Source organism: Quercus lobata, chromosome 2 (genome assembly GCF_001633185.2).
Source record: "Quercus lobata isolate SW786 chromosome 2, ValleyOak3.0 Primary Assembly, whole genome shotgun sequence".
Classification (NCBI taxonomy): Eukaryota; Viridiplantae; Streptophyta; class Magnoliopsida; order Fagales; family Fagaceae; genus Quercus; species Quercus lobata.
Genome location: NC_044905.1, coordinates 94,048,066 through 94,071,181, shown reverse-complemented (window position 1 = coordinate 94,071,181; position 23,116 = coordinate 94,048,066). Strand labels below are relative to the sequence as shown.

The 23,116-nt window shown below is 36.5% G+C and overlaps 3 protein-coding genes across 3 annotated transcripts; 2 read left to right on the top strand and 1 right to left on the bottom strand.

The window, feature by feature from the left end:
- Positions 1–1,363: 1,363 nt before the first annotated feature.
- LOC115973873 lies at positions 1,364–8,111 on the bottom strand. The gene is made up of 3 exons (XM_031094111.1): positions 6,837–8,111; positions 6,565–6,741; positions 1,364–1,645 (listed from the first exon to the last, which is right to left on the bottom strand). The coding sequence occupies exons 1-3, from the start codon at positions 8,109–8,111 to the stop codon at positions 1,364–1,366; spliced, it is 1,734 nt and encodes a 577-aa protein (XP_030949971.1).
- A 3,767-nt stretch (positions 8,112–11,878) lies between these two features.
- Positions 11,879–17,151, top strand: LOC115973872 (putative leucine-rich repeat receptor-like serine/threonine-protein kinase At2g24130). Its single transcript, XM_031094110.1, has 3 exons — positions 11,879–13,830; positions 15,473–16,062; positions 16,745–17,151. The coding sequence occupies exons 1-3, from the start codon at positions 11,879–11,881 to the stop codon at positions 17,149–17,151; spliced, it is 2,949 nt and encodes a 982-aa protein (XP_030949970.1).
- Positions 17,152–18,082: 931 nt separating this feature from the next.
- On the top strand, positions 18,083–21,485 carry LOC115973871. Its single transcript, XM_031094108.1, has 3 exons — positions 18,083–18,244; positions 19,962–20,481; positions 20,638–21,485. The coding sequence occupies exons 1-3, from the start codon at positions 18,083–18,085 to the stop codon at positions 21,483–21,485; spliced, it is 1,530 nt and encodes a 509-aa protein (XP_030949968.1).
- The last annotated feature ends 1,631 nt before the right edge of the window (positions 21,486–23,116 follow it).

Below are 23,116 nucleotides of genomic sequence, written 5' to 3'. Positions count from 1 at the left end.
TGAGACTGAATTGAGATATGTAGAACCAATCCCCTCTTCATTGTCTCTCTTAAGAATTTGTCACCATCTTGCAATTGAGACCCTACACTCCTTAACCCTTATAACAAAACCTGCCTGTGAGCATAGTAGAAACTCATTGTAAGCAGCTTAAAATCCCACTAAATGACTCCTAAAGTACCCAACCACTGAGTTCCTAAGACTAAATCACAACCCCCCATTGGCAACACATGCAAGTGTACCAAGAACTTATGCCCCTGCAGCCAGATTAGCACTTTCTCACAAACACCTTGAGTCTTAATCAAATCACCATTGGCTACCTTCACTTCTAAAATTTGAGAAGTATCAACATGAAGATACAACTGTGAAACCAAAGTAGCATCAATGAAGTTGTGAGTACTTCCTGAATCAATGAGAATTACAAAACACCTATGTCTAATCCTTCCCATAACCCTCATAGTTCCTGAGGTAGGAGTGCCACTTAAAGCATAAAGGGTAATCTCAGCTTCTTCTTGATCTTGCACAACCTGATCTGGACTTCCACCCTCCACCAATTCAGTAATTTGTACTCCAGAATTGCTTTCTTATGCCAACTCCACATAATCAAGAAAGAACAGCATGGCATTCTTGCACTTATGGCTAGGACCCCACTTCTCATCACAATTATAGCATAACCCATTTTTCTTCCTCTCCTCCATTTGTGCAGGGAAAATTCTCTTAATGGGCAACCTAGCTTTAGACTCCAGTAGAGAAGGAGTTTTAGGAGGAACACCTAAATGGAAGGCTTTCCTTGATCCACTTGTACCTTAGAATTCTTCTTACAACTCCAATTATATTCTTCTTGGATCTTAGCCAAACCAAAAGCCTCATTCAAAGACTTGGGATTGAGCATTCTCACTAGCAACCTTATCTCATCCCTCAATCCACTAAGAAAGCAACATAACTTGTGAGCAGCAGACAACCCTTTGATTATATTAGACAGAACCTCAAATTGGGCTTTACATAAGGACACTGAAGTAGTTTGCCTTAGCCTAGTGAGTGTTTCCATCGGGTCATCATAGGCAGTGGCACCAAATCAAATGTGCAAGGCTTGAAGCAATGACTCCCAATCAACAAAAATTCTTGCTTCCTCACTATCCTGGAATCATACTAGAGCCTCTCCCTCCATGTGAAATGAGGCTAGCATCAGCTTCTCCCCAACTGGTGTATTATAATACTTGAAATATTGGTTGGCCTTGTAAACCCAACTTGCAGGACCCTCACCAGAAAACCTTGGAAATTCCAACCTCACAGGATGAGATAAAGTCAATGCTGAAGAATTAGCATATCAGGATTCCCCATTTGTTGGAGACTGAGGCAATCCCCCTTAATCAAAACCACCACCCCTCTGTACAAGAATAGCCAATTGTTGATTCATCTCGTTCAAAGTACGTGTATTATGCACTTCTTGGATGGTTCGCATCCCTTGAATTTCTTTAGCGTGATGATTTGATGCAGTTCTAAGTGAAGCAAGAGCTTCCTGAGTTGCTGCAGTGGTGGAACGTGTCTCAGCCATTACCAAGAAAGACCTTGCTTTGATACCAAATGCTAGGAATTTGGGAGTTTGGCAGTTGAATTCGAGGACAACCAGACCTCCTAGAAGATGATCCTGTGCTTCATGAGTTTACTTTCCTTACCCAACAATTTGCTTTTGCTTTTGACTGAAGAAAAGAACAAATTTTTTTTTTTTTTTGGTTTTTTTGAGAAACTGAAAAAGACCAATTGAAGTGTATTTCATACTAAAGGTTGCAATTTGAAGATTAATAATTCTCATAGCACATAAATAGCAACTAATTCTGCAAAATTGGTACATAAATCACTTTTCAGAAACTGATACTGAAATAGATGATATATAACTTAGCATTAAAGATTAGATTTTTGGCAAGGTGAAATTGAAATCAATCTAGTGGAATAGAATAACGTTAACTGAAACATTCATAAAAAGCAAATTAGGATCCACTAAAAAGCAAATAGAATAAATGACCTGTTGTTGGAGTGCATCGTCAATGTCAAAACGAGAAAAAAGCATAGTTTAAAAATCAGACCAGACTGACCGGTTCAACCGGGAACTGGGAGCCAGTCCGGTTCGGTTAAAACCCCCAACAACCGATCAAAAACCGATTCGGTTTAAAAAACGGTTTGATGCCCGGTTCGGTTTTTAAAACCATGCAAAAAAGAACTTTGCGATTTCAAAACGCAAGTAAGATTTCTGAATCGTAAAGCGTGATTTTGAAATCCCAAAGTGCTTTGCATTTTTTTTTTTCAATTTTGGGTGTTTGGTAAGATTTCCAAACTCGCACCTTTTCAAATCGCAGACCACCAAAAAGCGGGTTGCTTTGGAATGATTGGACGAGAAAAAAATGTAGAAGACATGCATGGAAGCAAATAAAATTTAAAGGTCGGTTTGGAGTTGACCCATACTTGACTCGAGGATTGAAAAAAATATTAAATTTTGAAGTGTAAAAGGGTGGATGTATTCATTTTCTATTGTTAGGTATCATCCGGTCATTAACTAAACTTAGCTTAAATCATCCACACATTAAACAAATTAAAATTTTGATTTAATTTTTTTTCTTGTGTAATCTATTGATGATTGGGCTATATCTATTGATATTTCATAAAATACCAATGTAAATAAATAAATAAACATGCGTCTACATAATAAAAATTAAAAAAAAAAACTAGCATTTGAGCATGTGCTTACGCGCGTGCTCAGAGGTTTTTCCATTTTTTTGTTTAAAGGTTGATAGTGTTCATTCATCATAATTTGAAATTTCTACATTTTCCAATTACAAAAATACCTAGGGGCGTGATAAGATTTATAAATTTGTAAGTGAAATAATTTTTTGGTATAAATATCATCACACCCCCTAGATATTTTTGGGATTGGAAAATGTAGCAACTTCGAATTATGATTAATGAACACTATTAACCTTTACACAAAAAATAGAAGAGTTATGCGCATACTTAGAGGCTAGTCTATCCATATATATTAATTGTCAAAGCTCAGAGAAAATCCAATAAGATTTTAATTGGATTCCCAATTTTGTACCAAATTAATTATTGAGAATAAAAATTGAACAATTCAAATCCAATTAAATTATAAATTGGATTTCAATTAGAATCCAATTTTTAGCCACACATCCATCTAAGTTTTTAATTTTTGTGGCAAGTGAATTATTGGATGCACAAACCAAAGAGCCTAATTGTGATTGTTTTTAATTGTATTCATGTATATGCATGGGGCTACACACTAGTTTTAATAATGTTTCTGTTAGTTTTTTTTAGTGTTATAATTATTTGTTATTATTATTAATGTGACAAATTTTTACTAGTTCTAGCCCGATCCCACCACTAATATCACATTGTTACTTACTAATAATTATTTGGAAAACACTAAAGCTACATTAGCAATTTGTAAAAATGTTGTATAATAATTTGTGTATGTAGCATTTAGGGCCGTCTAGCGGGCTAGGGACTTGACCAAACCAACCAAATCTAACCAGTTGGTCGAATACAAGTCTTCTTCCTTTGAAATTCGAAACTTCGGTTCAGGTGGCTAATTAAAGGACTAGAGAGCCGAATAAACTGAGTTGACTGAAATAGGACTGAGATCTGGTTGGGTAGGGTCAGTTCATGGCCACCTGTAACCCGTCCCGATAAAATCGGGTCTTCTAGATAAGAACTCGACCCAACCCAACAAAATATTTATTCCCAATTAATTTACTAAACAAGTTTATAAAATTATGAACCTAGCAACCTACTAATCCGAAAAAGCAATTGATCTAATTAAAGCTTCAATTTTGGTAAAAGCAAAAAAAGGAAATTAGCATATATAATTACATCCCTATTAGGGATAATTTTGAAATTTTAGAATACATTTAGACTACTTGATTTTCTCATTAATTAATGAATTTAAGTTTGACTTAAAAAAGTTAGTAGCTTAGTTTAGCCAATTCCTAATCTGTCATGAATGACCAAATTTAAAATAGGATTCAAATTTGGAATCAAGATTTAATTGAGGAAGACAAGACTCAAAAGATAACTTAAATTTTCAAAAGGTTTGTATTAGGAAAATTTCAAAAGATGGTTATGATTGGCAAATAATTTATGAAACATTCTAAGTTAAGAAGAAAAAATATATTAGGAATAATTTTTTTAGAACACCATATTCAGAATATAACATCATAATTTTTTTTTTCTTAAATACATATGTCCATAAATGAGAAATATTACTCCTTAACTTGCTCCTGCCTTTTTTACCCTTCTTTGATTTATTACAATACTTTATACATTGAAACAAATATCATATATCCTTAAATACATTAATTTCTTTCCATTTAAACAAATTTATTTAGTTTCATTTCCTATTTGTAATAAAGGAAATTGTCGTTTTAGTGCTTTTTCAACCAAATTTATGGCTTTGGTTTCTAATTTTTATTATAAATTAATTAATAGCTTTTTGAATTTCACTTATTTCTATTTTAAATTGTCCTTTTTTTTTTTTTTTTGGAGAGAAAAGATAGAATATTATTATTGAGTAAAAACCACAGTAATACAACCTTAAATGAATTCAAGGTTGAAAATACCAAAATGAATTCAACCAAATTTAAAAAAAAAAAATATTAATAGGTCAGGTCGGATTGACCCGAACCCGAAATAAACCCGAGTCTTTGGCCCGATCCTGACCCTGACTCGAGCATCCATCAAACCCGCCCAGGACCTTTTGGGTTGGGTTGGATCGGGTCGGGTGGGCCAACTGGGCTGGGTCCATGCTTAGCCCTGCTTACACATGAAGTGATGACTTAAATAAGTTAAATTCTCTTTTATGGAGCTGTCTCTTGTATTGATCCATGTTTTGTAAAAATTTCCTTTTCACTTTCTTTTTAGGTTCTCTTACACGTTTACTATAAGACCCATCATATTAGTGCTAATGTGTCATATGTACATGAGACTAAGGAAATGTGCTTTCTCAGTATTGTTTTTCTACTATTGTGACTGTCCAGCAGTTGCTAGTATTTTTCCGGTGCATTTACAAAAATAAAAAAAGAGAAGTAACCAAAATGTGCGAGCTGCATAGCCTGCATTCTAAACCAACTGGAGCTGCTATTGTGATTGCATTTGTGTGTAGCCCTCTCTGTACGCTCTATGCGCATTTTAAAAGGATTTTTACTTTTTAGTTCCTATTTTTATTTATTTATTTATTTATTTATCTTTTCTTTTTAAGGATTCCTTAAGGGCCTATTTGAATTGAGGGAAAATGGAAGGGAGTAGAGTAGAATTTGTTAAAAATAAGTTAATTTTGGGTCATTTCTTATCTACTCTACTCTATTTTTCTTCTTCCTCTTCAATCCAAACAGATCACAATAGTTTCTATAGGCATATAACTTCAAATCAAAAGAAAGTATACTAATAGAAAATATTCAATGTAGTAGACATATTTACGTGAATAACATGAAACTAATATAAAATATTCAATGTAGTAGACATATTTTATAAAAACTTTTTAAAGATTCAATAACTTGGGCGCCTAGCATGCAGATGAAGAATTTAAACAAAAACTTTGATCTATTTTCTTGACTTTTTAAACATCTTTTCTTTTTTATTTCTAGCACATTCAATGTTTTGGATGTAATATATAAGAAGCTACTCGATGAGCTCTCCTTAAACCTTAGAATTTATGGAACCACATTTAAGAAGTCATATATAATAATATTAAAAACAACAACACAACCTCTTGAATAATACCAAAAATTTAACTATACATCACTTAATCCAAATTCATGTCTAACATCACTATCTCACAATGTTATTATGGTTACCATAATAATTTAAACTGAATTTCCTCTTCTTTATTCAATTCATCAAATAAGGTATCCTGATCTAGAGACATCTCAACTCCATTCCTTCTGGATTTCTCAATTATAACGTTTTTTAAGCAGTGCATCCAGCATTGGATCCTAGTAGAGCAGCAACAATTTGAATCTTCTCCATACAATAGTCTACCACATAAGAACTGTAATTCAAGTAGAGAGTAGTTAATATAAATTCTAAAAACTCTTTGCCACATCCACACATGTATGGTGTAACTGACTCTCACAACCAAGTGTTATAGTTAATACCAGGCAATAGTCAAAAGTACATTTTAGAATTTTAACACTACCTCCTCCTCCCCCCCCCACCACCCCCCCCCCCCCCCCCGCCCCAAAAAAAAAGACATTTCAAAAGCTATTTGGAAATTATTTGAATGCGCAAAAAAGTTCAAACACATCCCCCAAGATGTTACCAAAATGATGTAAGTAACCATCATAAAAGAAAAATTCAACATATGGATTGTGAACCATTTCAGGTGCATCAAAGCTATTTAAACCTAATTAATTTCAAAGAAGTAACTAGAAAAACAATGTGAATACACTGTTATTCAAAGCACAATTCAATTTACATGAAGCATGTCTATGGACATTAAAAAAAAAAAAAGATTTATTTTGGGAGGGGAGAAAAATAAAAAAAAGAAAGAAGTATATATACATTTTCAAAGTCTTTTTTAGAATTAGATGAGGCGACTAAAGTTTTAGGATGACAAGTTAAAAGCAAAGCATCGACATAATCTGAATAACGAGAACGTGGTGACAATTCACACTGCAGCTTCAAAATCTCGAGGTCATAGGGTGGAGTTGGAATAAATTCATCCAAGTTACATTTAACCTTCATTAGCAACACAAGATGCAAAAACATTTAGATTTTTAAGCCACCAAAATAACGAAAATAAATAAAATTCTAGCTTACTTATCTAGTCTTACCTTCCCAAACAGATGCAGGAACAAAGTCTTGATCTGGATTGGTTTTTCAAGGAATTCCCTCAATTCAAGGAGCCAATCAGTGTTGAGTTGCATCCTGCTGTCTAAATGAAATTTAGCTGTTGTTTGACATGGAGCGCTCTTAAAAGACAATTTAGGAAAAGGTCTCTTAAAACCATAATCAACTATGAAATTCTGTAAATTAGGGGTATCAATCTCTGTCTCCCGTAGCTCACAACCTTTAATCAACGTAAAATTCTTGAGCGAATGGCTTGAAATATGAACCTTTTCCAACAGATCACAAGAAAATAGAGTCAAAGAGTGAAGATGGGGGAATTTTGTATTGAGATCATAAAGCCACTGATCAGTGATGCTTGCACTTTTTAAGTATAATACTCCAAGATTTTGACAAGCGTTCACCTTGATCTCACCCAACCTCCCATTAGGATGCTCATAACGAAGATATCTTAGGCTTGATCCTTCAACGTAAACCGACTCAAAAAGTCGGTATGTCGGGAAAATGCAAAAATATTTCAGGGGTTTAAGGGCTTGAAATTTTTTCAACCCCAAACAATAAATAAGACTGAGATTCTCAATTGAAGGGCAGCGAGAAATCAGATTATGAAGCATCTCTTCGACTACATAAACACGTCGCAAAGACAGTTCTTTCAAAGAGTAGAAATTTATAGTATTCTTCAAATTAACGGGACGCTCCAAATTACAACCTGATAATTTCAATACTGTTATTGTGTTGGCAGAAAAGTCTATTTGTGGCAAAATATACCTCTCTTCGTTTTTCATTCTGACACTGACTTCAAGCACTTTGACACAATTCTCTACCGCCCATTCTATCCATTTGTCCACAAGAGCCTCTTCCATGTTAGTAAAGCTCACCTGAAGCTTGAAAGTGTCTATGCAAATCTTTTGCTCACAAAATTTTAGTAAGGATTTATTCACAAAATGCATGACATCTTCTCTGGTGGAAAATTCTGGATATTTTGGCCTAAATGGCATATAATCTGTCCCCCAAGTGTGATATGGTTGGTGCATCTCATTTTTTTCTAAGCGTTGAAAGTAGTTCTCGTTAAAATCTAGAACAGGATATGAAATCGTAAAACTTTTCCATCTCTTGGAAAGTAGACTGGTTTTTGCAACAGCTTTTGTGGAAAGGAAAGACAAAATATGATGGATGATGACTTTGGGCAATTCTGAGATTCGATCCATGGCACCAACTCCATCATTCATGTTATTGCTCAAATTTCTTCTTTTGTGCTCCATTATAATTGATGGCTACTCCTGCTTTGCCAAATATTAGTCATAAAAATAATTCCAAAATCTCGAGATGCAAATGCGTACCATATTTATGATACAAATTTATGATACCATTAAACGTATTCATGTATGTATGAAGAACAAAAGTAATAGAAAAATTGATAGACATCGTTCACTCATAAAAAAAATCACCTATGAAATCTAGCTGTTCTAGGATGTTCAATGTCATGCATATAAAGATCGTTGTTGTGAATATTAACCTATATGGCTGTATCTATTTTAAGATTTCTATACTATCTGTCTGATTGTATTTATTTTTAATTAGAAAAAAGAAAGACATTTTTACATATAAGTATATAACAATCGACTAATAAGCTTAATTAAAACAACTATAAAGTATAAACTCTAGCTACAGGCCTACAGCTGGCTTTAAAAAATTTTGGCTTGAAATTGGGTTTCAATCTAGTCTTGTTTCAGTGTGTGAATTAAGAAAATCAATCCTCCAAAATATTATCACCCAAAGTTTCTATCAACAGTAAATTGATGTGTGTCTTGGAGCAATTATCATACAATAAACATCATAAATTTAAATTTTTAAAAATTCACATCAAATACAGTAATATTATATAATTTACCTGAGATCTTCCCGTCACAGTTATAAAAAAAAATAAAAAATAAAAACTTTCTTAATTTTTTTCTTTTTCACAAGCGCAGTTCTCTCTCTCCTTGGCTTGGCTGTGTTTCGGCTCTCTTTGAAAAACCATACCAAACTGTGTTATATATATTATATATAATAACCTTTGCTGCCTTAGTATCTCCTAATCCAATTGTAATAATAAAACCTAGCGCGATAACTATCTATTTCTTGAACCTCACGTTGTCAAAATTCTTATTGAAATAGGATACATGTTGATTTAGGAGACTTCAAGGGGTTTAATGTTTAAACTTTTTTTTTTTTTTTGGTAAAATTAATGTTTAAACTTTAAAATACCACAATCCTTCAAACATATCTAATTAAATATATCATATATGTGGATTGGACTTTGCACTCAGGGCCGGCCCTAGGCAAAAGGGACCAACAAACCCATGTCAAGTGCTCTGTGCACTGTCCAATGGTAGATGAAAACAAAAAGTTTGGGCCCTGCCGATATAAACAGTGATTTCTCCAAAGACTTCCAACCGTAGTTTCAGGCAAAGCTTTAAACAGCTTCGGTGGTTGAGTTATTAATTTTGGAGGTTTGCTTAAAAAAATTTTACTTGCTATATCAAACACTAGAAAATTTTTTATTAAAAATTTTTTGTAAGTGAAATATTTCATGTATGAAAATATCTTACTTCAAAACAAATGAAACATAATATAATTGTTATTTGAATGTCAAGCTGCAGAGTTCTAGTCCTAGGTCTTTTGGATTTTTTAAGATTTCATCACCATCTATTCCAATTTAAAAATATAGTATAAAATGAAAATATGGATTTCTCTTAAAATGTTCTTTAGAAATTTCTGATTTCTTTACACCAATATTTTAAAGTAAGAGGTGCAAAATTGTTACAACTTGATTGGACAAATTAAAACTTATAACTTGACTAAAGCAACCAAATATCAAACAAAATTTAATTAAATTATCTCTATTCTTCTCCAAATTGGATCCATGCTGTTTCCTGCAAATACTGCTGGGACTCTTGTCCTGATAATGATATAGTGATTAAAATCATAGCATAACAAGCTGGTTTTGGATTGAAGGCTATGGCATGCAGCTTGCTCAGGAGGCTGTTGGCTGAAATTTTCCATAATGAAAATTTATACTACTACATTGGTTGATTTTTTGAGGGAAAGATTGACGCAGATGAAATATTTGCAGCAAATGTTTCTTTGCTGTAGGAGCTAATTTTAAGAGGTCATCTTAGGGATGCAAAATCAAGAGTTTTCTTTGTACCTTTTTTATTTTTTGTGTGAGGGGAAGAAGTGGGGGAACAATTGTTCCCATGTAATTTGTTGTACACATGTTGTATCAAATAGAAAGGCAGGAAGGGATTTATTCATATGTTGAAAAGGCAAACATATACTCTAAAAAGCTTGGTTTCAGGTGATGTTTTTAGGTAGGGAATAGATAAATTTAGTAGATATAAAAAGGTGTTTCACCCCTAGGGAAGAGATATGTGAAAAAATCTTGAGAAATGTCTTGTTCATTGTTTGAATATGTAAACCAGAGCATCAATTTAACCATCAAAGTGTCTTTAACCGAGGATTGATCACATGAAGAGGGCTTACTCTTTCTTTGCAAGAAAGATCGAGCCACCAACCATCCCTTTTCTTGTGATCTTCTCCTATTCTTAAATCCACCTCCAAAATTATATATATGCACACGCATCATGTGTGCAATAAGGGGTCATGGAGGATTATTGTTATCAACTAGCATACAACTATGTAATCACTCAGAGAACATTAACATTCAGGAAAATATATATATATATATATATATATATGACCTCAGAGTAAATGCACTTTGTGTTTAATTAGTTTTCCTTTTTGACTTTTGTCCTTACAGTTAGTTTTCTACTTCTAATTTTACCACCACATCAATCTCTTTTAGTAGGTTAGTTGCATGGTCTGCTACATCTTTGCGAGTGCAATGCATGATACACATAAAATAAGCTATGGATCAACTTCTGAACTGACATCAACGTAGCGCTAAAAATCATCACTTTCAGACGACAATTGCGCCAAAACCAATACCCCCAATTAATGCCAAATCACCATCCCTAAGCGTGCCTATTATGCTACATTATCTTCCTAAACAGCACATCATCCACTAAATTAGTCCAAACTCACCACTCACAAAGAAACCCATGTTCTTCTATTCTTCAATTAAAAAAAAAAAAGAACCCACATGTTTCACAAAGAACAATATTATATTAATGAGTGGTTAAATTTAGAGACACACTCAATTGCACATATTCCTTTTGGGAATACAAACAAATTTCTAAATATATGAGAGGCAAAAACATATATAAAAATAATATACACACAAGGCAATCACGTAACATAAGAAATTATTTGGTTTAGTAATTTGCCTTTGTCCACGCAGTAATTTCATTATTTTTAGGATAAAATATAAGATGCAACAGTGCAATTTTTCTTTCTAAAAAAATACACAAAATTTTAATTTGACATAACAGCATTTATATCCCACACAGAGGATTCACAATGGGCCAAAAATTGACAACAAATTTTTAGCCATGGGCCGACCAAGCCCAAGTCTTAGAAAATCTCCTATTAGAAAATTGTAGTACTTTATATCGAATTGGGTCATAATTCGAATTAAACACAAATTAGGCTCTACAATTCTAACAACTTCATACATACCCCTTTAAAATTGTGTTTTTTAAAACATGATTTCAATCTAAATTATTATTAAAAAAGTTTCAAAAGAGTGTGTTGGAACTTGGAAATGTGTGCAACAATGGGTGTGTCATGTGTGATAATTGTTACACTTAATGGGTACGTGGAAAAGTGCTTACATGTACGCTTTTTTTTTTGGTAAATGCTTACATGTACACCACCATTGCATTTGCTACCCGAATCTTAACGTTGCTTATGTGTCATTACATAATTCCAAACTTGTTTTGTGGCTATAAATACATCTTCTCCTTCAACGGCAGTTAGGCACAAAATATTAGAGTTCCCAAGGGTACAAATTTTTTGTCGCATTACAATTCCTTCTTAACATTGGACACACATACATCTTTCCCTCTCCTTATAAATCAATACCACAATGGGTTTTTGTAAATTTTCCATGTACAATTTCCTATATTTGGTCATTGTTGTTTTGTTTGGTGTCTTTGGTGAGCAAAATTCTCAGCTTATGAATGACAAAGTAGCATTGCTTTCTTTCATGTCAGAGATTGTTTCAGACCCTGGAAACGTCCTTGAGAATTGGAACTCTTCGGATGTTCACGTTTGCAACTGGGCAAGAGTGAGCTGCAACAATGCAAGTGACAGTGTCACAGAGCTTATTCTCAATGCAACATGGCTAAGTGGCACCATTTCCCCATCACTAGCCAATCTTTCTTCCTTGACTATTCTTGATTTGTCAATGAACTTCTTTGAAGGTCCTATTCCAAAAGAGTTAGGCTCTCTCACTCAGCTTAAACAACTCAGCTTGTCATGGAACTTTCTTGAAGGAAAAATTCCCTACCACTTGGGGTTTCTTCACAAAATGGTATATCTTGATTTGGGAAGTAACAAGCTTCAAGGTGAAATCCCAGAATCACTTTTCTGTAATGGGTCTTTATCCTTGAGGTATATTGACCTTACTAACAATTCTTTAAGTGGAGAAATCCCCTTTAAGAATGAATGTGGGCTTGAAAATTTGAGTTTTCTTTTGCTTTGGTCGAATAGGCTCGTGGGACATATACCACGAGCCCTTTCAAATTCCACACAACTTCAATGGCTGGACTTGGAGTCTAATATGTTAACTGGGGAGCTACCATCAGAGATTGTACTTGAAATGCCAAGGTTACAAATACTCTATTTGTCCTACAATAGCTTTGTTAGCCATCATGGTAACAACAACCTTGAACCTTTCTTTGCTTCCTTAGTAAATTGTTCTGACCTCAAAGAACTCAAATTGGCAGGAAATAACCTTGGTGGGGAAATACCTCCCATTGTTGGTGATCTTTCTACCAATCTTCTAAGGCTTATTCTTAGTGAGAATCTTATCCATGGATTTATTCCACCTCACATTTCAAACCTTGCGAATCTTAACCTCTTAAACTTGTCGAGTAACTTATTGAATGGTTCAATCCCACCTGAACTATGTCGAATGGGAAAGCTAGAGAGGGTTTACTTGTCTAATAATTCACTCTCTGGTGAGATCCCACCGGTTCTTGGCTACGTTCCCCACCTAGGACTTCTAGACTTATCGAGAAACAAGCTATCAGGTCCAATTCCAAATAGCTTTGCAAACCTTCCCCAGTTAAGAAGCCTCATTCTTTATCAAAACCAGCTTACAGGAACAATACCACCAAGTTTAGGCCAATGTGTCAATTTAGAAATTCTAGACCTCTCTCACAACAAGATTTCAGGGGTGATTCCTAGTGAAGTTGCAGGGTTGAGGAGTTTGAAGTTATACTTGAATTTGTCTAGCAATCACTTATATGGGCCTTTACCATTAGAGCTTAGTAAAATGGACATGGTGCTAGCTATAGATTTATCCTATAACAATCTCATTGGCACAATCCCAACACAACTCAAAAGCTGCACTGCACTAGAAAGTCTCAACCTTTCACATAACTTTTTAGAAGGCCCCTTTCCATTTTCAATAGGGCAATTGCCTTATCTTCAAACACTTGATGTGACTTCGAACCAATTGATTGGAGAGATACCGCAATCTCTGCAGATGTCCTCTTCTCTCAAGCATGTGAACTTCTCTTTCAACAAAATCTCTGGAAAAGTATCTATCGAGGGAGCATTTTCATTGCTCACCATAGACTCTTTCCTTGGAAATGATGGCCTTTGTGGCTCAATAGAAGGCATGCCAAAGTGCTCGAACAGACATTCTCATCTTATGCTTATTTTGTCGGTTCTTCTCTCATTATTTTCAATTCTCATTTTGTGCATATTTGGGTACTGCCTTGTACAAAAGTCAAGAATCCAATCACAGTTGGAAATATTCAATGGAGGGGACTTGGACCTCAAGCACCCTAGAATTGTTAGAATTAATTTGTAATTTTAATAAAGAAATTTCTAGATGATGGCTGTTAGTATTTCAGGTCTGTTGGTGTTCTGTGTTCCTAAGGGACAGTTACTTGTATCTAGAAGTCTAGAAGGTTCTTTCAAGTATAAATAAGTGCTATTGTACTGGTTTATGCAGATCAGAAAAATCTGCCTAGCATTGTGCAGGAGCAGCAGCTCTGCATCACAAAATAAAAAAAACCTTGTAATCCATTGCTATTTTTTTAGTAAAAGTTCCGCATATGCCAACAAATTTTGGTATCAGAGCCAGCCTATTCAACCTATTCAGCCTATACAGCACCTGATTTTTCTTTGTTCAGCCAGCTTTAAACCTCTCTTTAGTTAATCTCCATGGATGCCAAATCTGGAGATGTCTTGTTTTCTTATTCAACAAACCAGGTTCCTATTTTCAATGGAGAACACTATGACTACTGGAGCTCTCAATTGATGACCATTTTCATTTCCCAAGATCTATGGGATTTGATTGAAGATGGTTTCCAAGACCCACCTGGAACTGGAAATTCTTCCTGGACTGATGAAAATCAAAAGGAGTACAAGGAGAAATTGAAGAAAAATGCTACTGCCTTGAGGATCATTCATCATGGGGTAAGCAAGTCTATCTATCCTAGAATCTTTGGTGTTAAAAAGGCAAAAGATGCATGGGAGATTCTGCAAAAGGAGTTTCAAGGCTCAAAAAAAGCCATCTCCGTTAAGCTTCAAAATTTGTGGAGAGACTTTGATAATTTGACAATGAAAGAAACAGAATCTGTCAAAGATTTCAATTCAAGAGTTGCTGAGATTGTTAATCAAATCAAGAGCTATGGAGATACTATTCAAGAGCAGAAACTTGTTGAGAAGATACTCCGGAGTTTGCCTCAAAAATTTGATCATGTAGTAGCAGCAATAGAAGAATCCAAAGATCTATCAGTTCTTACCATGTATGAATTGATGGGGTCTCTTGAAGCACATGAAGGAAGGATGAGCAGATTTTCAAGCCAGCCATTGGAGCAAGCATTTCAATCAAAGCTGAATATATTGCAGCAACTGATGCAGCATGTGAAGCTATTTGGCTAAGGAGATTACTTTCAGATTTGCAACAAAAAATTGAAGAACCTACTGTTATTTGCTGTGACAATATGTCAGCTATTGCAATGACTAAGAATCCTGTTTTTCATGCAAGGACAAAGCACATTGAGCTTAGGCACCATTTTATTCGAGACTTGGTTGGTGAAGGTGAAATCCAACTGCAATTTGTCAGTACCAATGATCAGCCAGCAGATGTTCTCACCAAAGCAGCTACAGTTGACAGAATGGAGTGGTTCAAGAAGCAATTAAAGATTACAAATTAAGAGGGGGTGTTAGAATTAATTTGTAATTTTAATAAAGAAATTTCTAGATGATGGCTGTTAGTATTTCAGGTCTGTTGGTGTTCTGTGTTCCTAAGGGACAGTTACTTGTATCTAGAAGTCTAGAAGGTTCTTTCAAGTATAAATAAGTGCTATTGTACTGGTTTATGCAGATCAGAAAAATCTGCCTAGCATTGTGCAGGAGCAGCAGCTCTGCATCACAAAATAAAAAAAACCTTGTAATCCATTGCTATTTTTTTAGTAAAAGTTCCGCATATGCCAACAAGAATATCATATGGGCAACTCAATGAAGCCACTGGCGGGTTTAGTGCTTCAAGCCTAATTGGTTCAGGCCTATTTGGTCATGTCTATAAGGGAGTTCTTCGTGATAATACAAGAATTGCTGTAAAGGTTCTAGATACAAAGATGGCTAGAGAAAGTCCATGGAGCTTTAAGAGAGAATGCCAAGTCCTAAAGAGGGCAAGGCACAGGAATTTAATAAGGATAATCACAATTTGCAGTAGGCCAGACTTTAAGGCTCTTGTTCTTCCACTGATGTCAAACGGAAGCTTGGAGAGGCATCTCTACCCAAGCCATGGATTGAAACGTGGGCTGGATTTGATACAGCTAGTGAGCATATGCAGTGATGTTGCTGAAGGAGTGGCCTACTTGCACCATCATTCTCCAGTTAAAGTTGTACACTGTGATCTAAAACCGAGCAATATTCTTCTTGATGATGACTTGACAGCTTTGGTAACTGATTTTGGAATTGCAAGGCTGGTTAAAGGGGGAGATGAGAGTGCTAATGTGAAGGAAACAATATCCATCTACTCAACAAGTGGCTTATTATGCGGGTCTGTTGGCTACATAGCTCCTGGTAAGTATTTTTCTGCCAAAGCTGGAAGCCTAGAATTAAATATAATTACATTTTCCTCATGCGATTATGTGTTAGTTTTGTAGTTAGAATTCTTCATAGTGTTTATGTATCAATATGGTTACCCGTACATATTTGCTGTATACAAGGGTATGAGCAAGTCATAAATCTTTATTATATCATTCAGTTCAACACTTCTTGGCTGGTTTGTGCAAAAAAATTATATATTTTCAACATTCTGCACACCAAATGATTTGTCAAAATTAATTAGTCAGCTGGTTTTCCTTCTTAAACGTTGAATAGCCCCATACTTCTCATCAACAGAGTTCTCTGTAAAGTCGAGTAAAATGATAAGAATAATAATTTAATGAGTTAGGACCTTATTGGTTAAAGCATAGTATTCACTATACTACAAGATTATTTGTTCACAATGCTAGCAATAATTACAACGTATTGCATGTCTTGGTACCCGTTTTCCATTACACCGAAAGTCTTCTAAGGAAATGATGCATCATACTAGGATAAAATAAATTAAGGAAACTGCTAATGCTATTACTGTTTTACTAAAATATTATTTACAAATTGATATGACAATGATTATGATTGGTGTCACATTTACAAAATAATAAATAATTTTTTTACTATCATACTGATTGTGCTCTTTAATCAATTTATCCAAATGCAGAATATGGATTGGGCAGAAGCCCTTCACCTAAGGGAGATGTGTATAGTTTTGGGGTCCTTTTATTGGAAATTGTAACAGGAAGACGCCCTACAGAAGTTCTTATTGATGAAGGCTCAAGCTTGCATGAATGGGTTAAGAGTCACTTCCCCCATAAGCTAGATCCCATAGTTGAACATGCTCTTGATAGGTGCACTCCATCAGTCATGCCAAAGGAATACACCAAAATATGGAGAGATGTGATTCTAGAAATGATTGAGCTTGGCCTTATGTGCACACAGTTCACACCTTCAACTAGACCAACCATGCCGGATGTAGCCCATGAAATGGGAAGGTTGAAGGATTATCTCTCTAATACTTCCTCATCACTGCCAATTGAAGAAGTGCCTCTTAAAACCGATGGTGTTTGATTGTGAAAATGGTTACAAGAAAATTGAAACTTAATTCAAATGTCAAATTTATTTTGATTTGTTGAGTACTAATTACATTTGTTTGATTTGTTTTTAATTTGTAAAGACAATTCTAATGGATACTTAGTTTACCATTGATTCCTCAGCCACAAATGTTATTTATTGTTTTACTTTTGATTCCTTTTCTGTTGAAATTTTCCTTCCTGTATGACTATTGGAGATATTAGTTTACCATAAATGCTACTTATCATACTCTTATAATTATGTGTTCTACTTCATTTCACTAACCATCTTATAACAATCTAAGAAAAATAAGGTATATAGTTGATTACTTCTTGCTATGGTAAAGATTCTCATTCTCTTGTGATTAAAATTTACTATAACAAACAACCAAAATCACACCAATGAACTCACATAACACTCATTCAACCCAAATAAATAAATTTAGTACAATATCAAATGAAAATACCATTGTCATAAAATTCTGGTATGGGTTTTTTACCTGAGGTGATAGAGATTTCAATTCAGTCTGGAAGTAGCTGTGGATCTGTGGAGCAGTAGTGGAATTCAATTCAGATTGAAAGCATGACAGTCTAAATGGGAGGAGATGTAATGGTATAACACGAGCATAACTCGATTTTAAAGATATCAATTTTGCTTTATAACTCGATAATTTTATAATCGAGTATATAACTCGATTTTATAGTAATCGAGTTATGTACGGAAAAAAAATGCCACGCTGGTGAGCCAGCATGGCAAAAGTCTCATACAAACTCGATTATCATATCATTGAGTTTTACGCAAAACTCGATTATGGCAATGTCGAGTTTCAAAACCGAGGCATTTCCCTAATATAGTTTGAGAAAGAGGGCAAAATGTTGGAAAATTTGTGAGAATGGGGTAAAACCCCATTTTGGCCTTAGAAATCGTAATGGGAAGACGCCGTACGGAAGTTCTTATTGATGAAGGCTCAAGCTTGCATGAATGGGTTAAGAGTGACTTCCCCTACAAGATGGATCCCATAGTTGAACATGCTTTGGATAGGTGCACACCATCAGCCGTGCCAAAGCATTACCACAAAATATGGACAGATGTAATTCTAGAAATGATTGAGTTTGGTCTAGAGCATCTCTAATAGGAGAGCTAAACAAAAAATCCTCTCTACTATAGAGAGTAAACCCACAAAATAGGTCTCCAATAAACTCTCTATACCTGGAATTTTTTTTTGGCTCATGAACTACGCTCATCAAGTCTGATGGGCTACCATTCATTCTTCAGAAGTTTTTTTCCTATTATAATAATCAGGTATTGAATAAAAAAATGTTGGAAGATGTGTAGTTATTAAAAAAAGAATAAATAATGAATGAAGAAATAATATTTAAATGAGATAGAAAATGGGATAGAGAATCTGTTGGAAAGTGTATTTGAAAAAATGGGTAGCTAAAAAGTAAAAGTCACTGTTCATTCTTCAAATAGTACAAAAATTTTCCTAATTTGCTGAAAATGCTTTTATGTGCACAGAGTTCACTCCTTTAACTAGACCAAGCAAGCTGGATGTAGCCAACAAAATGGGACGATTGAAGGATTATCTCTCTAATCCTTCCTCACTGCTAATTAAAGAAATAAAACCTCCTAACATTGATGTTGTTTGATTTGTTAGAATTTTGTACCCTCAAAAACCAATTTTATTTGATAATAAATTTCTTTTCATATATTATTATTATTTGTGTAGGGACTAGGGCCCAAAATAATGTATTGGGCCTTGAGCCTTGTCCGAAGACACTAACAAGTCCGAGGAGGAGGAGAAGATAACTATTAAATGACCTCCATCAAAAGTCTCATCAGTGGGGGATGAAGGGAAGGAGGTCCGAGGAAGAATTCTTCATTGGACACGACAATGCAGACTAAGTGTGTACTCTAACAATTGAAATGTGCCCCATAAACATGTGAGAGGGAAGAAAACTCAAAATATCTAAGGAAAAGCTACTACCATCACATTAAATGCACTGTAACTACTTTTCTGGCCACATTAATGTGGAAAGGACCCCTGAACAGTGCTGCCTTAACTGCCACAACTCACAAAAGGTTGAAAGGGGCGTCTGATGGGATGGGTACTCAAGTAGGGATCCAGATGATCAACAAGTATAAGGTCCATATGATTAGAAAGAAGCTATATAATGTGGAAGAACCCCCATGACTGGGGGTGGAAAAAGGGGGGAGAGAGAAGACTGGAGCATACTAAACAATCTTAATATTCAATTGTGATCAGTTTATTTAGTTTATGTTAAACTTTGGCCTCCTCGGACTAAAAATCTATTGACACCAATGTCTTTTATTTGTGCTTGATTGTCTCTTAACTCAATATTAGCCATTGCCCAACTCATTAAGATCTAGTTCTTTGACCTATATTCTACAAATTCATTATATTAGGCTTATTATACCAGGACTCCATACATTTGGGCTTGGGCGCCAAATCTTGCCCCTACAATTGGCGTCGTTTGTGGGAAGAATTTGTGTGTTAGTGAATGCAACAGTTAGACATGGAAGGATTAGGTCTACACTAGGAAAACCCATGCCAGGCAAGTCCCCAACGAACAGAACCCAGAGGGTCCCAGTGACAGGGTAATTTCCCTGGCCCTGAACTTGAACAAAATCAGGAAAATGAAAAGAATCTAGAGGGGAGTGTGCATGTCACCCAGACGAACAAGAGCCCCTCTCAAGTGGGCAGTCGCATATCCCAGAGACAAAACAACCATCAAGCCATGCAACAAGAGATAGACGACTTGAAAAAGAGATTGCGCTATGCATAGCAAAGGCGGTCCCCTTCCAGCTCCAATATATTATCTAATGATGAAGAGGACGGCAGTTACAGGCGGAGATCGAGAACTCCCCTAAGCGAGACCTTCTCTTATGAAGACGAGCATTGTCATAGACGGAGACACAAGGGCCCATCTAGTAAGGGCCTAGGTAATGATGCCATGAATAAAGCTTTGGATCAGATCTCTAAGTCACCCTTCACACACAAGATAGAAGGGGCCAGGCTACCTCGACGTTTCCATCAACCTACATTCACCATTTATAATGGCCGAATGGACCTCGTAGAGCATGTGAGCCAGTTTAATCAAAGAATGGCCATCCACTCTCAGAATGAAGCTTTGATGTGCAAGGTTTTCCCATCCAGCCTAGGACTCGTAGTGATAAGGTGGTTCAACAGCTTGAAAACGGACTCCATAGATTCCTACAGGCAGCTCACCCAAGCCTTTAGCTCTCGTTTCATTACGAACAGCAGGGCTCCTCTGCCTCTAACTTCGTTGTTGTCATTATCCATGGGTGAGGGGGAAACTTTAAAAGCATACTCAGACATATATTGTGAAATGTACAACGAGATGGACAGCAACTTTGACGAGTCGCCATCAGCACTTTTAAAAGTGGTCTCCCTATCGAGCATGACTTGAGGAAATCCTTGACTGGTAAGTTTATCACCAGCGTCTGTCAACTTATGGATCGGATTGACAAATACAAAAGAGTGGAAGAGGACCAACTGCAAGGGAAAGGAAAGGAGAAGATCATCCTCCCAAAAGAGGAATGATTTCAGGTTGGAACGATACAACAATAACCATTCGAGGAGAGATTTCGCAGGGCAATCAGGATCAGTCAGCACGCAGACGGTTAACGCCGTATTCAGAGAACCGGTACACCAAGTTTTAGAGAAAGTCAAGAATGAGCCATTCTTCAAGTGGCCAAATAAGATGGATGGAGACTCCATAAAGCGCAATCAGAGTCTGTATTGTCAATACCACCAGGACCACGAACATACTATAGAAGACTGTAGGAACCTTTGGAACCACTTGGATCAGTTGGTTCGAGAAGAGAAACTCAGGCACCTTTTGCATCCTTCCAGTGGTCATCCAGGCCAGACAAACCAAGAGCCCCAGAGAAATATATCTTTAAGACCTCCCATGGGCACGATAAATGTCATCCTTGCTACTCCAGGAAGGACCGACTCTTATCCTTCCAGAATAATGTCTGTGGCTCGGCTCTCCACCGAGGACAACGATCGAGAGTCCAAAAAGGCCAGGAAAGAAGCCTCGCCTGTGCTGGGATTCTTGGATGAGGATAAGATCAAAACCATCCAACCCCACAACGATGCTCTGCTAGTTACACTCAGGATTAGGGGGTTTGATGTGAAGAGAGTACTGGTAGATCAGGGCAGTGCTGTGGAAGTAATGTACCTAGACCTGTACAGGGGGTTGAATTTAAAACTTGAAGACCTAACGGCGCACGATTCCCCTTTAGTAAGTTTCGAGGGGAAGACTATTACACCAAGGGGCTAGATCAGATTGCTCGTATAGAGCGGTTCGGATGTGGTGGAGGTAGATTTCATTGTGGTCGATGCCTATTCACCTTACACAGCTATTATGGTAAGACCTTGGCTTCATGCCCTAAGGGCTGTCTCTTCTACACTTCACCAGAAGGTGAAATACCCATCGGAAGACCGGGTCAAAAAGATTGTGGGGAATCAGACCATGGCCAGACAGTGCATGGTGGCTGCCATCTCACACCAACCTAGTGTTAGGCCCTTGGCCTCCACTAGAAAGGACTTATAACAATCAGCCACTCCGGCATTGCTCGGTAATGAGCCAACTGAGGAGGTAAAATGCGAAAATCTAGAAAAGGTGATTGTTGACGCTGATCCAGAGAAGTTCTTTCAAGTCAGCTTAGAACTACCTCCCCGAGAGAAAGAAGAACTTATTAGGTTTCTTAGAGAAAATGTGGACGTGTTTGCGTGGGACGCCTACGAGGCCCCAAGGATTGGTCTGAGCTTCATCTGTCAATACCTAAACGTTAACCCATCCGCCATTCCCAAAAAGCAACCACCCCGACGCCCGTCAAAAGAGCATGTCAACGCTGTTAGGGATGAAGTAACTTAGCTCAAAAATGCAAGGGGCTATCAAAGAGGTCTTCTACTCCGAGTGGCTGGCCAATACTGTAGTGGTAAAGAAGAAGAGTGGGAAGTGGCGAGTTTGCGTAGATTTCACAGACTTGAACAAGGCATGCTCAAAAGACCCGTTCCCAATGCCTCAGATAGACAAGTTAGTGGATGCAACTGTAGGCTATCCTTGAATGAGCTTCTTGGATGCCTTTTAGGGCTATCATCAAATACCACTAGCCCCAGATGATCAAGAAAAAATGGCATTCGTGACTTCTATTGGATATTACCACTACAAAGTGATGCCTTTTGGTTTGAAGAATGTATGGTCTACTTACCAAAGGATGATGACTAAAATGTTTGAACCACAGTTGGGCAAGAGTATTAAAGTCTACATAGACGACATGGTAGTAAAGAGTAAAGTGGTGTCCAAGCATACGGGAGACCTCGAAGTCATTTTTGACTTAGGAAACACAAACTGCGTCTCAACGCTTCTAAGTGCTCATTTGGTGTCGGGTCTGGCAAATTTTTGGGCTATATGGTGACTCACATGGGAATTGAGGTGAGCCTAGATCAGATTAAAGCAATTCACAATTTGCAACCTCCTCGGAACTCGAAAGAAATCCAGAAACTCACTGGAATGATCGCGGCCTTGAATCGGTTTATTTCTCGATCTACGGATAGATGCCGGCCCTTCTACCTCCTGATGAACAAATGGAAAGGATTTGAGTGGTCCGAGGACTGTGCCTTAGCCTTCCAGCAACTTAAAGAATACCTATCGCGGCCACCCATCATGTCCAGCCCCAAGGTAGACGAGGTTTTGTTCGCCTACATCATAGTGGCCCCTCACGCTATAAGCTTGGTGTTGATACGAATTGATGGTGGCATACAATGGCCAATTTACTATGTGAGTAAATCGTTACATGAGACCAAGGTGCGTTACTTACCATTGGAGAAGGCGATTTTGGTAGTAGTGCATGCCATGCAAAAACTCCCTCATTACTTCCAAGCGCACACAGTCATTATTCTAACTCA